The 14,911-nt window shown below is 31.8% G+C and overlaps 1 protein-coding gene across 2 annotated transcripts; it reads right to left on the reverse strand.

Annotated features, from left to right (window-relative positions):
* Nucleotides 1–778: 778 nt before the first annotated feature.
* LOC112463665 lies at nucleotides 779–14,068 on the reverse strand. 2 transcript variants are annotated; one of them, XM_025030166.1, is made up of 11 exons: nucleotides 13,996–14,068; nucleotides 13,754–13,941; nucleotides 11,354–11,512; nucleotides 10,031–10,281; nucleotides 8,924–9,743; nucleotides 6,877–7,035; nucleotides 5,703–5,956; nucleotides 4,553–5,378; nucleotides 2,650–2,808; nucleotides 2,069–2,319; nucleotides 779–1,778 (listed from the first exon to the last, which is right to left on the reverse strand). In XM_025030166.1, the coding sequence occupies exons 2-11, from the start codon at nucleotides 13,794–13,796 to the stop codon at nucleotides 951–953; spliced, it is 3,750 nt and encodes a 1,249-aa protein (XP_024885934.1). In that variant the 5' UTR covers nucleotides 13,797–13,941; nucleotides 13,996–14,068; the 3' UTR covers nucleotides 779–950. The 2 variants fall into 2 exon arrangements, with proteins under 2 accessions (XP_024885934.1, XP_024885933.1); XM_025030165.1 differs by having other exon boundaries at nucleotides 13,754–14,045.
* Between the last annotated feature and the right edge of the window lie 843 nt (nucleotides 14,069–14,911).

Consider the following 14,911-nt stretch of genomic DNA (forward strand, 5'->3'; position numbering starts at 1 on the left):
ATTTTTACGACCTTTTAAGCGGATTTTACCGAAATGAGCACTATTAACTTGTGCTTCACTCGCGTAATATAAAATAATGAGGCTAATAAACATCATGGATTACCTCACTCCGAGGATGTCTGTAATGCGGTCTCGTCGGTAACAATAATCACAGTAGAATATCGCTATGAAATAATGGAATAATACCGCAGCGATGAAATAGATGGGCGTCGCGGATAAATTTCGGCACGAGTTCGACGGCGAAATTGTGTTGTGAGAAAGACGCCGTTTGCACAAATCACCGTTTAGAACATCATTACTCAACGGCTTTGTTAAGAAATGGTTTATGCAACTTAGAGTCAATGTAAATTATACCAATTACACCTTTATGTCCCGTCGACGCATTAAGATACGATTTCTTAAATTATTTTTATTTGTGCGCAACGTCTCCATAAACTTTTCAAAACGCATAGTACATTGCATAAGAAATAATTATAAGAACCCTTTTTAAAAAATATATATATTTGAACGATACAGTATAACAGTTATTTAATACGTAAAATACATTGTGTTGAGATATTTCGATAAGATAACTTAAATTTAAGATTATCTTTTAAACTGTAGTTCATTTCTGATCACGTATGTTTACGATATCAATCAAAGCTAATTATGTGTGTTTCACTTTATATTAATTATTACATTCGAGAATCAATAAAGTTCAAAATAATCATAAAAAAATATTCTGATCAATAATTTTCTAAAAAAATAGCTATATTTTTCGATATTAAATGCACATAATACTTCTCTCTTTGTACGCACAGGTGCATTATCTATGTAACATGAGATAAAATCACGATTGTTTTTTTTACTCTTGGTATATAAACACTATTTACTGCCGTTCATTAGACAATAACATTAATACAATAATTAGGCAATAAACGTTATCATGATTGTTCTGAGCAATATTAGTACTATTCTGTAACAGAAATCGGTTCGATATCGTCATTAATAATACCCAAGTGAAATCTCCTGTAATAATGAAACGCGATGCACTTGACGCGATCGAGTTTCTTTTGGTTCCTCGCCGAATTTATGTCGGCTTGATACAGCGGACTGCTCGCATCGAAGTCAATCGTTTGCAATTGCCGAACGTCCTCCTCCTCCGCCAAAATCGGATTTATCAAAAAGCATCCAACGAGCAGCCCGTAAAACGAGTAAGTTCGCAACTCCGTCTCCAGCCACTCCGTTCCGAGCTCCGCCAGAATCTTCTCGTCTACGCGCGATCGTCGGAGCTCGCTGAGAAACTCGTTGTGATAGATCTTGATGAGGCTCTCGAAACTCCTCTCGATCAACGACGATCGTACGCTGCCGTATATGAGGTAAAGAATATCCGTGGAGATCGAGGTATGCCTGATTATCTGGTAATCTACCATCTTTAGGTCAATTATCCGGCCGTCGTTGTCATGCAGGAAGAGTAAATTATTGACCCACGGATCACCGTGGCAGATCGTGTCGTACTTTTGCCTCGGTGTGGTGAACATTCGACGCATTGCGTCGTAAGTTTTGTCGAGGTAAGTGGCAATGTGATCTCTAATAGTTTGCAACTCTTGCGTACGTGGCTCTATCATATCTAAACATTCTATTATCGACTTTGAACGTGTTTCGGTGCACGACCTAATTAACGACGTTTCGGAATTGTCTTTGTAAATTACTTCTTCCAGATGCAAATTTAACGCGTCAAACTGCCGCGGGTTATTGATCTTTAGAGACAGAGCCGACGCGTGTAACCTAGCGAGTGTCTGCGGAAAATATAAAAAATATATACTATTAATTTAAGTGAAATATTTAGGTAAAATTCAGGCAAATAAGACCATGTGTTTGTACAAATGTAAATATCTCTAAAAATCTAAATTCATTTCCATCTCGATCTATATAGATAGTACTAGTGAATTATATCATACATCAGTTATTATCGTCACCTCTGGTATTTACTATCCTTTTCATCCGTTACGTTTTTTTTTATCACAGAGAATCGAGATAAGATAAGCAGTGCACGTTCCGGGATTGAATTATCAATTGGAAAAAGAACCTTTAAGGCGAAGACAGTATGATCCAAGTCCAATAAGTGACGTCTCTCGCAGTTGACGTATCCTTTTTCCGCCAAGTCTTCCATTATTATAGTATCTTTGTCGGCATATACACATTGAGGACCAAAAGATCCAAGAATGGGTAATACTTTTGTATAAATATGTGCCTCCATACGGAATAAAGCTGAAAGATCTATCAATGTGGAGAGTTTGCCATCAGGGATCATCTTTGTCATGAAAGTTTTCGCATATGCTGTACACAAAAATGGAAAGAAATTTATGAAACGTAATTATGTATGCACATTTATGTACATTATATTTGTCATTATTTTTTCTGCAAATGAAATAAGTATAAAAAATCAATATTAACTAAAAGAATATAGATAAAATTTCTATCAAAACTATCAATGGAGATACAATAAACTACGAGACAACTGTTTCCCTCTATCTCTATCGTGATTGTGAAATTGCGTAAATTAAAATTACTTTGTTTTGTTGACTCAAACATTACCAGCTTTACCGATATTTTTTGTTTATCCTTAACCCTAAACGTAAAATTAAAAATAAAAGTAACAAGACTAACGACTTCCATCTCCGCGTGTACCGACGAGTTTCGTTCTAATCAACGTCGACGTGTAATTGTCGCCGAGATTCGACCCTGGCCTCTCCACGGCCTCCAGAATCACCAACTTGTCATCGTTTTCGTATTTTCTCAGATAAGCTTCGAACTGTTTTACCGTGTCTGAAAATTAAGCATACCAAAATAATAATGTATCACCTAAAGAGGTGCGGAAAAATGCTCTTGAAGTGTAAACTTGCGGGTAAATATTTCAAAATTTTTTACTTCAAAACATGTGAGATAAGATAAAACGCTAAAATAAATTGCATTAGAACTAACACTCATATATATATTTGTTCAAATGGCACATGATTAATCTCTAGATATTACTTCATGGTCGCGATACGTAAATGAAATTGATCGCATTTGTGACATGTGCTTGTAAAGTAACGAAATAAACTGTAGTCATAAGCGAATGACTACAGATTGACAATGACGTAATATGTCTTAGCAAGACGTAGAAACTGATTCTTGAAATTATGCAAGATCTTTGCTATGCCTTTCGAGCCATTTTGTCATTTAATTTTAATGCTTTTATTAATCATATTTCGTTATTATTATTATATCTTTACTCTAATGTTATAATTTTTCAACTAATGTCTAACAATATCTATTTTAATAACAGTTTAATTAAACACTTAATTACTAAAATGTTTAATATAAAAAATTACACAACTTTATTAGAAGCTGTTACGAACCTATTAAAGGAGTGGGAGAGTATATGGATTATAAAATCGTCAAAAGTTTAAGAGAAAACATGATTGCTTAAGAATACTCGATGCAATGTTTGCGAGAAATAGTTGCCAATCTTCGCTAAGAATGTAAATAATTATAAACCTGACAATTACCAGGTTCCAAAGATCACAAGTCAAGCTATCAAGAGACATGACATCTCGTGCCAAGTGTTCATAACTTGACTTATTATCTTAAATTACACATTTCAAATGAATAATTCTGATGCAAATATATATAATATGACGTAAAGCTAGCTTATTATAATAAATTATAAATAATATATTATAATAAATTATAAATAAGCATATGCAATTCGAATAAAAGGTATAACACAATATTCATAAAAAAGTTTAGTGCATAAATAAAATTTTATTAAAGAACTCTTGGAAACTTTCTCAAGACATATATTTACGCTAAAATCCGCATTGATGATAATCTCCTATGTTGCAAAGAGTATCTATCAAAAACAACTTCTTTTTCATAACATTTATTCATTTTACAATGCGGAAAGAAACCAACATTCAATTACAGGAATATCAATTTCAATTATGTTTATGTCAAAGAGATAATTCTGAAGGGATAAATTTATATTACTGATATGATAGGTTCAAAATTACACGACAATTTTTCTCGACATTTCTAAACTTTTTTAAATCTCTAAGTATATTCGACCCCACACGTATATTTTATCATTTAATCGAAAACATATATTTGAACATTACAAAAATTATTTAATACGTTTTAAAAATACATTTTGTTGAGGTATTTCAATAAAACAGCCGATGATCACGTATGTTTACGATATCAATCAAAGCTTACATATGTGTGTTTCATTTTATATTAAACATTGCATTAGAGAATCGATAAAGTTTAAAGTAATTATAGAAAAGATATTCTATTAATAAATGTCTAAAAATAGCTATATTTTTCATATAAAATGCATATAATATAAGCTCTCTCTTTCTTCGTACACACCGGTACATTATTTACATCCACGTAACACGGGATTAAATTACAATTGCTTTTTTACTCCTGGCAAACACCAAAATTTACTGCCATTCATTAGACGATAATATTATACACGATTAGACAATAAACATTATCGTAATCTCCGAGCAATTTTAGTACTAACCAGTAATAGAAATCGGTTCGATATCGTCATTAATAATACCCAAATGAAATCTCTTGTAATAATGAAACGCGATGCACTTGACGCGATCGATTTTTTTGGGGGTGCTCGCCGAACTTGTTTCGGCTTGATACGCCTGATTCATCACGTCGAAGTCCATCGTTTCAAATTTCTGTACGTCCTCCTCCTCCGCCAAAATCGTATTTACCAACATGCATCCACTGATCATTCCGTAAAACGAGTAAGTTCGCAACACCGACTCCAGCCACTCCATTCCGAGCTCCGCCAAAACCTTCTCGTTTACGTCCAATCGTCGGAGTTCGTTGAGAAATTCGTTGTGATAGATCTTGATGAGGCTCTCGAAACTCCTCTCGATCAACGACGATCGTACGCTGCTATATATGAAGTAGAGGATATCCGTGGCGATCGAGGTATACCTGATTATCTGGTAATCTACCATCTTTAGGTCGACTATCCTACCATCGTTGTCATGCAGGAAGAGTAAATTATTGACCCACGGGTCACCGTGGCAGATCGTGTCGTACTTTTGCTTCGGTGCGGTGAATATTCGGCGTATTTCGTCGTAAGTTCTGTCGAGGTAGGTAGCAAAATGATTTTTAATAGTTTGCAATTCCTGCGTTCGTGGCTGTATCACATCTAAATATTGTACTATCGACTTCAAGGCTAATTCGGTGATCCATCTCATTACCGACGTTTTTGAACTGTCATCCTTATAAATTACTTCTTGCAGATGCAAATTTAACGTGTCAAACTGCCGCGGGTCATTGATCTTTAGAGCCAGAGTTGACGCGTGTAACCTGGCAAGTGTCTGCGGAAAATATAAAAGATATATACTACTAATTTAATTGAAATGTTTAGGTGAAATTTAGACCAATGAGACCATGTGTTTGTACAAATGTAAATATATCTGAAAATCGATATAGTTTTAAAATTACCGACTTGATTAATTCCAAATCCCGTTAATTAATCTTTAAATTTTATTTTTATCTCAATCTATGCGTAATACTAGTCATATGGATAAATATTATCCCTTGGTCATTGTTATCCTTTCTATATGTTGTGTTTCTACATCACAGAAATTCGAGATAAGAAGTGCATGTTCGGGGATCGAATTATCAGCTGAAAGAAGTACCTTTAAGGCGAAGACAGTGTGATCCAAGTCCAGTAAGTTACGCCTCTCGCAGGTGACGTATCCCTTTTCCGCCAAGTCTTCCATTATTATAGTATCTTTGTCGGCATATACACATTGAGGACCAAAAGATCCAAGAATGGGCAATACTTTTGTATAAGCATGTGCCTCCATAAGGAATAAATCGGAAAGATCCATCAATGCGGAAATGTTGCTCCCTCTCTTTGTCATCTTTGTCATAAAAGTCTTGGTATATGCTATGCACAAATAAGGAAAGAAATTCAAGAAACGTATCTATGTATGCATATTCATGTATACTATATTTTTTCTACATATTATATAAATAAATGCAAAAAAAAACAATTTTTACCAGAACAATATGTCCAGATTTCACAAAACTATCAGTGGAGATACAATTTATTGAACTATGAGACAAATTCAATTTACAAAATTTAAAAGAATAATAAAATTAAAAAAAATAATAAAATTTATACTTTCGTCTACAATATTTTTTTAATTGTAATTAAATACACAATATGAGTTATTAACATTTGTTGTCTGTAAAATAACTCTTTTTTTTAAATAAAAGTATAAAATATATCTGTACCTTAGGGATAAAGGTCGTATGTCCATCCATTGTTACAAATTCAGAGGAAACAAGGGTTAAAGTTTTAAACAAGGGAACAATATATTTTTAAAATTTAAATTAAAAGTAGCGCCTTGATTTATTAAGTTCTTAAAATAAAGTAATTAACTGATATGTTTAATAATACAACTGCCAATAATACGCTGTACCTTGTTTAAAAATTAAGCACTATAAAATTGTCGATATGACTTTTTCTAAACATTGTATCTTAAGAATTAGTAATAATGGACGCTTTACCATTATAAGCTTACAATATAAGCTTTTGTTATATTAAAAAATATATTTACTCCATTTTGTTTACCTCTAAAGTACAGATATGTTTTCTTCGTATATCACGTTATTCTGAATTAATATAAAAATATGTAATAAGACAACATTGTTCTGTCTCCTTCTATTTCTAGCGTGATTGTGAAGTTATTAAGTTACGTAAATTAAAACTATTTAGTTTTGAATCAAACATTACCGGTTTTACCAATAATTTTTGTTTGTCCCTGTAAACGTAAAACTAAAAATAAAAGTAACGAGACTAACGATTTCCATCTCCGCGTGTGCCGAAGACTTTCGTTCTGATCAACATCGACGTGTAATTGTCGCCGAGATTCGATCCTGGCCTCTCCACGGCCTCCAGAATCACCAACTTGTCATCGTTTTCATATTTTCTCAGATAAGCTTCGAACTGTTTTATCGTGTCTGAAAAGTAAACATGTCAAAATAATATCCATCATCTAAAAAAATGCGGAAAAATGCTCTTGGGTTGTAAACTTGCGGGTAACATTACATTTATGGTCGTGATACCTAAATTAAATTGACCTTATTTGTAATGTGCTTGTAAAGTACTGAAATAAACTGTAGTTATAAGCGAACTGACAATGATGCAACATGTCTTAGCAAGACGTAGAAACTAAAACTGATCTTTAAAATTATGCAAGATCTTTGCCTTTTGAATTCCTTTTTGTTATTTAATTTTGATGTCTTTATTAATTATATTTCGTTATATTATTATATCTTTACTCTAATATTATAATTTCTCGATTAATTTTAAAATTAAATTGACCTTATTTGTAACATGTCCTTATAATGTAAAATAACGAAATAAACTGTAGTCGTAAACGAATTGACAATGATGTAATATGTCTTAGCAAGATATGTAGAAACTGATCCTTGAAATTATGTTTGAAGTCTTTGCTAGGCCTTTTGAATACATTTCGTCATTTAATTGTAATGCCATGCTTTTATTAATTCGAAAACATTTCGTTGTATTATTATATCTTCATTTTAATATTATAATTGTTCAATTACCTATATTCAAACAATATTTATTTCAATAACAGTTTAATTAAGTTCTCAATTACCAAAAGATTAATATAAAGTTACCTAGCTTTATTACAAGCTTTTACGAAATTACTGGATGAGGGGGAGCAAGGACTATAAAATTGACAAAAGTTTAATAGAAAACGCAATTGCTCAAAAATCTTGATGCAATGTTTGCGGGAAGCAGTTGCAAATTTAGAGCTTCGCTACGGATGCAAATAATTATAAACCTAATAATTACCAGGTTCCAAAGATCAAAGTCAAGCTATCAAGAGATATGACAGTATCTCGTGCCACTTGTTTATAGCTTGGCTATAAATATATATTATGATAAACAACTAATTTATTATAATAAATTATCTAACTTAAACAATAAATAATCATGTAATCCGAAAAAAGGTTTAATATAGTACACAAAAAAGTTTATTGCATATATATAAATAAGATTTTATTAAAGAACTTTCGAAAACTTTTTGGAAACTTATATTTACGCTAAAATCCGCTGTGATGATGATCTCTTACGTTGCAAAGAGCATCAAAAACAATTTCTTTTTCATAACATTTATTCATTTTACAATGCGGAAAGAAACCAACATTCAATTACAGAAATATCAATTTTGATTATGTTTATGTCAAAGAGATAATTCTGAAAAGATAAATTTAGATTACTGATATGATAAATTCAAAATTACACGACAATTTTTCTCGACATTTTTAAACTTTTTTAAATCTTTAAGTACATTCGACCCAACACGTTTAGTTTATCTATCATTTATAAAAATAAAAAATATAGATATATTTGAACAATATACGTACATTATAAAAATTATTTAATACGTGTTAAAAACATATTTTATCGAGGTATTTCGGTAAAACAGTTTAAATTTAAGATTATTTTTGAAACTGTAGTTAATTTCTCACGTATGATCACGTACAATATCAATCATACCTAATTATGTGTGTTTCATTTTATATTAATTATTACATTCGAGAATCGATAAAGTTTGAAGTAATTATAGAAAGAATATTCTTCAATAATTTTCTAAAAATAATTATATTTTTCGGTATAAAATACATATAATATAAACTCCCTCTTTCTTCGTACACATCGGTGCTTTATCTACATCCACGTAACACGGGATTATAAATTAAGATTGCTTTTTTTACTCCTGGTAAACACCAAAATTTACTGTCATTCATTAGACGATAATATTATACGATTAGACAATAAACATTATCGTAATCTCCGAGCAATTTTAGTACTAACCAGTAATCGGTTCGATATCGTCATTAATAATACCCAAATGAAATCTCTTGTAATAATGAAGCGCCATGCACTTGACGCGATCGATTTTCTTTTGGCCCATCGGGGAACTTGTGTCGGCCTGATACACCGGATTCATCACACCAAGTTCAATCGTTTGAAATTTCCGAACGTCCTCCTCCTCCGCCAAAATCGGATTGATCAAAAAGCATCCAATGAGCAGTCCGTAAAACGAGTAAGTTCGCAACTCCGATTCCAGCCACTCCATTCTGAGCTCCGCCAAAATCTTCTCGTCTGTAACGCCCGATTGCTGGAGTGCGTTGAGAAACTCTTTGTGATAGATCTTGATGAAGCTCTCGAAACTCCTCTCGATCAACGACGATCGTACGCTGCTATATATGAAGTAAAGGATATCCGTGGCGATCGAGGTATACCTGATTATCTGGTAATCTACCATCTTTAGGTCGATTATCCTGCCATCGTTGTCATACAGGAAGAGTAAATTATTCACCCACGGATCACCGTGGCAGATCGTGTCATACTTTTTCTTCGGTGCGGTGAATATTCGACGCATCGCGTCGTAAGTTCTGTCGATGCAGGTGGTAAAGTAATTTCTAATAGTCTGCAATTCCTGCGTTTGTGGCTGTATCTTATCTAAATATTCTACTATCGACTTCACACATAGTTCGGTGCATTTCCTCATTTCCGACGTTTGAGAATTGTCTTTGTAAATTATTTCTTCTATATTCAAATTCAACGTGTCAAATTTGCGCGGATCATTGATCTTTAGAGCTAGAGCCGACGCGTGTAACTTGGCAAGTTTCTACGGAGAATATAAAAAAAGTATGCTATTAATTCAAGTGAAATATTTAGGTGAAATTCAGGCAAATAAAAACGTGTGTTTGTACAAATGTAAATATCTCTAAAAATCTAAATTTATTTATATCTCGATCTATATATAGATAATACTAGTTAATAGATAATACATTAGTTAGTATTATCCTCTGATATTTATTATCCTTTTTATCCGTTGCGTTTTTTTATATCACAGAGAATCGGGATAAGATAAGCAGTGCACGTTCCGGAATCGAATTATTTGCTGGAACGTACCTTTAAGGCGAAGACAGTATGATCCAAATCGAGTAAGTTACGCCTCTCGCAGGTAACGTATCCCTTTTCCGCCAAATCTTCCATTATTATAGTGTTTTGATCGGCATGTACACATCGAGGGCCAAAAGGTCCAAGAATGGGCAATACTTTTGTATAAGCATGTGCCTCCATACGGAATAAATCGGAAAGATCCATCAATGTGGAAATATTGCTCTCCTGGATCTTCTTTGTCATAAAAGTCTTGGCGTATGCTGTGCACAAATAAGGAAAGAAATTCAAGAAACGTATCCATGTATGCATATATTCATGTATACTAATATTTTTTCTACATATTATATAAATAAATACAAAAAAATAATTTTAATCAAAACAATATGTCCAGATTTCACAAAACTATCAGTAGAGATACAATTTATTGAACTATGAGACAAATTCAATTTATAAAATTTAAAAGAATTAATAAAATTTACTTCCATCCATAATATTGTTTTAATGGTAATCAAATACACAATGTGAGTCATTAATATTTGTTATCTGTAAAATAACTGTTTTTTTTTTTTAATAAAAGTATAAAATATATATGTACCTTAAAGATAAAGGCTCATATTCTCAGTTCACTCTTATTGATAAAAGCGCGCTTTTATTTCTGAGATGCTACAGTTCACGTTACATACACTATAGCATTTCAGAAATAAAAACGCGCTTTTATCAATAAAAGCGCGTTTGAACTGAGAATACGAGCCAATGAATCGTATCTCCATTTTTATTATAAATTCAGAGGAAACAAGGTCTAAAGTTTTAAACAGGAGAACAATATATTTTTTTAAATATAAAATAAACGTAACAACTTAATTTATTAAGTTTTAATAAAGTAATTTAACTAACATGTTTAGTAGTACAACTGCCAATAACACGCTGTACCTGGGTTTAAAAATTAGGCACTATAAAAATTTTCAATATGACTATTTCTAAACATTGTATGTTAAGAACTAGTAATAATAGACGCTTTACCATTATAAGCTTACAATATAAGCTTCTGTTATATTGAAAAATATATTTACTCCATTTAGACAAAAACTAGAGACACGATTTTTTATTTCTATATAGGTAACAGATATGCTTTCTTCATATATCACGTTATTCAGAATTAATATAAAAATAATTAATAAAACAGCATTGTTCGGTCTTCTTCTATCTCTAACGTGATTGTGAAGTTACGTCAATTAAAATTATTCAGTTTTGAATCGAACATTACCGGTTTTACCGATAATTTTCTTTTGTCCTTGTAAACGTAAAACTAAAAATAAAAGTAACGAGACTAACGACTTCCATCTCCGCGTGTGCCGACGACTTTCGTTCTGATCATAATCGACATGTAATTGTCGCCGGGCTTTGACCCTGGCCTTTCCGCGGCCTCCAGAATCACCAACTTGTCATCGTTTTCATATTTTCTCAGATAAGCTTCGAACTGTTTTATCGTGTCTGAAAAGTAAACATGTCAAAATAATATCACCTGGAGAGATGAGGAAAAATTCTCTTGGGGTGTAAACTTGCGGGTAACATTACAAATATTTCTAATTTTTTTACTTTCGAAGTAAGTATGTGAGATAAGATAAAACGCATTGCATTAGAACACACATCCGTATATGTATTTGTTCAATGACACATAATTAATCTCGTTAATATTTAGTTCATGGTCGCGATACCTAAATTAAATTGACCCTATTTATAGCATGTGCTTAGTAACGAAATAAACTATAGTCATAAGAAAATTGACAATGATGTGATATATTTTAGCAAGATGTAGAAACTGATCCTTGAAATTGTGCAAAGTCTTTGCTACGCCCTTCGAATACATTTCGTCATTTAATTGTAATGTTTTTATTAATTCGAAAACATTTCGTTGTATTATTAAACTATTAGAGGAAAGTCCCCAATTATGCGATAGCGAGGTTTCTGCTAAACTAGTAGATTTTATCTGCTGGTTTCATCGTGAACTTATTGCCCTTAAAGTAAAAACCTGTTTAGTGGAAAATTCATTAATCGATCGCGCGTGCACTCGCCTACTACATTTTTAAATTCTGCACATGAACTTTCGGCAATCACGCAAAATAGATGTGGTGTCTCATAATAGGGGACTTTCCTCTATATCTTCATTTTAATATTATAATTTTTCGATTAATTTCAAACTATATTTATTTCAATAACAGTTTAATTAAGCTCTTAATTACCAAAATATTTAATATAAAAAATTACATAACTATATTACAAGCAATTACGAAATTATTAAGGAGATAGGGAGAGTATAGACTATATAAAATTGTCAAAAGTTTAATAGAAAACGTGATTGCTCAAAGATGCAATGTTTGCAAGAAGCAGTTGCAAATTTAGATCTTCGCTACGGATGTAAATAATTATAAACCTGACAATTACCAAATTCCAAAAATTAAAGTCAATTAAAGCTATCAAGAGACATGACAGTATCTCGTGCCACGTGTTTATATATATAACTTAGCTTTATCTTAAATAACACATTCCACGTTGATAATTTTGATGCTAATATATTTATATAATATAGTGTAAATAGTTTATTATGATAAATTATAAATAAGCATGCAATCCGAAAAAGGCATAATATAATACACATAAAAAAGTTTTTTGCATAAATAAGATTTTATTAAAGAACCCTCGGAAACTGTTTGGAGACTTATATTTACGCTAAAATCCGCCGTCATGATGATCTCTTACGTTGCAAAGAACATGTATCGAAAACAACTTCTTTTTCATAACATTTATTTATTTTACGCGGGCAGAAATAAACACAACCACAGAAATATCACTTTTGACTATGTTTACGTCAAAGAGATAGTTCTGAAGATATGAATTTAGATTACTGATGTGATAATGAGATTCAAGTTTGCACGATAATTATTCTTGACATTTCAAAACCTTTTTAAATCCCTAAGTACATTCGACCCGACACGTTTATCGTTTAATTGACAAAATGCTCCTGTTAACGTAGCATAGTAACAGTAATCGCGTGATATATTCACATATCGCTGAGCTACAAAATTTTCTGCAAACGTCGTTTGAATAAATTTTTCGTCTGTCGACAATGCTTTTAGCTGTGCCAGCACTGTAGTGAAAAGGTTAAATTTTATTCACTTAATGCGAAAATTCTGTATTTGCGTGGCTATACGGAAGCTATGAGATTTATAATTATTAATCTTCTTTTATATATATTTTTTAAGAGCAATAATCAATTTTTAAGATCAAATTTTTATTAGCTTACAAAACCACGATTTGTAAATTTTATAAACGGTTTTTCATCATATATAGTAATAAGTAATCAAAATAACGCGCGATTTTATAATAAATTCTTGTCATCGTGATGCTGATCACTTTTATCTTATTATTCATTCTATTGCCGGTATAAAACATAATTAAAGTAATAATTTGATTGTAAAATTAAATAATAAAATTATAAAATATAAAATATAAAGTTTTTTATCTCAAAGCAAATCTTGCATCGTGTTTTAATCAGAAGTAAATAAATTTTAGAAAGAAAATAGCGATGTAATAATTACTTTTTTTAGATTAAGACGTAAAAGAATATATTATACGAATTGAAAAAATAACTTTTTTACTTTTTTCGACAGTGGAACTGCAAAAGAATTTTTTTTTTAATGCAACGGGGGGACTTTATTTGGAGATTTTACATACCTTCGGGAGACCGGGTGCTAACGAACGATCCGTTCTCCATCATTGATGTGTATCACTTCACTGTTCACGACCGTACAGACCTTGGTTATTATATACGGCTTATGAATTCGTGCTCGCGCAACATCGGTCATCACAGAAGAACGGACCGACGCTCAATACGACGATGCCCCTCTGCACGTGTCGTTTTACTTGAAACGTAAACGCGTGAAAATGACGTAAGGTTGTATTATAACGTTACTTACACACGGTTATGCAATCAGGATCGAGTATGAACTCGGTTTGTCGCATGAATTTGCTTTTGCGATATTGAGAGATTCGATAGAGCATCTCCGTTTTTCTTCTCTTGCGGAGTCTCTCTGTTTCTCTTGCTGCTAATGATCTTATCTCCTAGTTTAATTGTCAACGAGCGAGATAAAGTGAAATTAAAAATTTATCAGGAGGAAAAGATAAGTCACATGTCTGTTTGTACGATAAAGCAAGTCAAGAGATAAATCAAAGACAAATCAGTTCAGAAATCAGTATCAGTATCAGAAAGGTTATCGCAACTAACATTTCTAATGAATAAAACCTATGAAACTTAACAAAACAATTATCACTAATTTGTCCAAATGTGTATAGTAGGGTCAATTAGTTAGATACCAATTATTTGAACATTGCAAATTTTTCTAATAAAATAAATACACAAATTTTCAATTTATTTTAATACAGTACTATTATTGCATACGTTTACGTGATTTTGAGTAATATCTTATTTATATTTTTCTTTGATTGAGGGTTTTGTGCAACTGTACGATTACAATTTTATGCGTAACCATCAATTTATCTATACAGCCGACGTGTGTGTTTTTACTACAAAAATCTACAGATAACACATCTATCGGTATCATATCAATCTATCAATCGTTCTTGACAAAAATGTATTCCTGATAATTAACAATACAATGACGTATCTGCTTTTATAGAAATAAACAAGCATAATGCACCTATATTATGCAATTCGTATTTTTTAATTACTAGCAAGGTCAAACTATCGAGCTATATATTACTGGTTAACTATCCAAGAAAAAACTATAATTTTTAATATAAATTATTAATTTTATCGATTATAAACTTTTAACAGCGCAACTTACCTTTATAACTTCACGCTTGTTTTAATAG

Source organism: Temnothorax curvispinosus, unplaced genomic scaffold (genome assembly GCF_003070985.1).
Source record: "Temnothorax curvispinosus isolate PA1 unplaced genomic scaffold, ASM307098v1 QBEX01013525.1, whole genome shotgun sequence".
NCBI lineage: Eukaryota > Metazoa > Arthropoda > Insecta > Hymenoptera > Formicidae > Temnothorax > Temnothorax curvispinosus.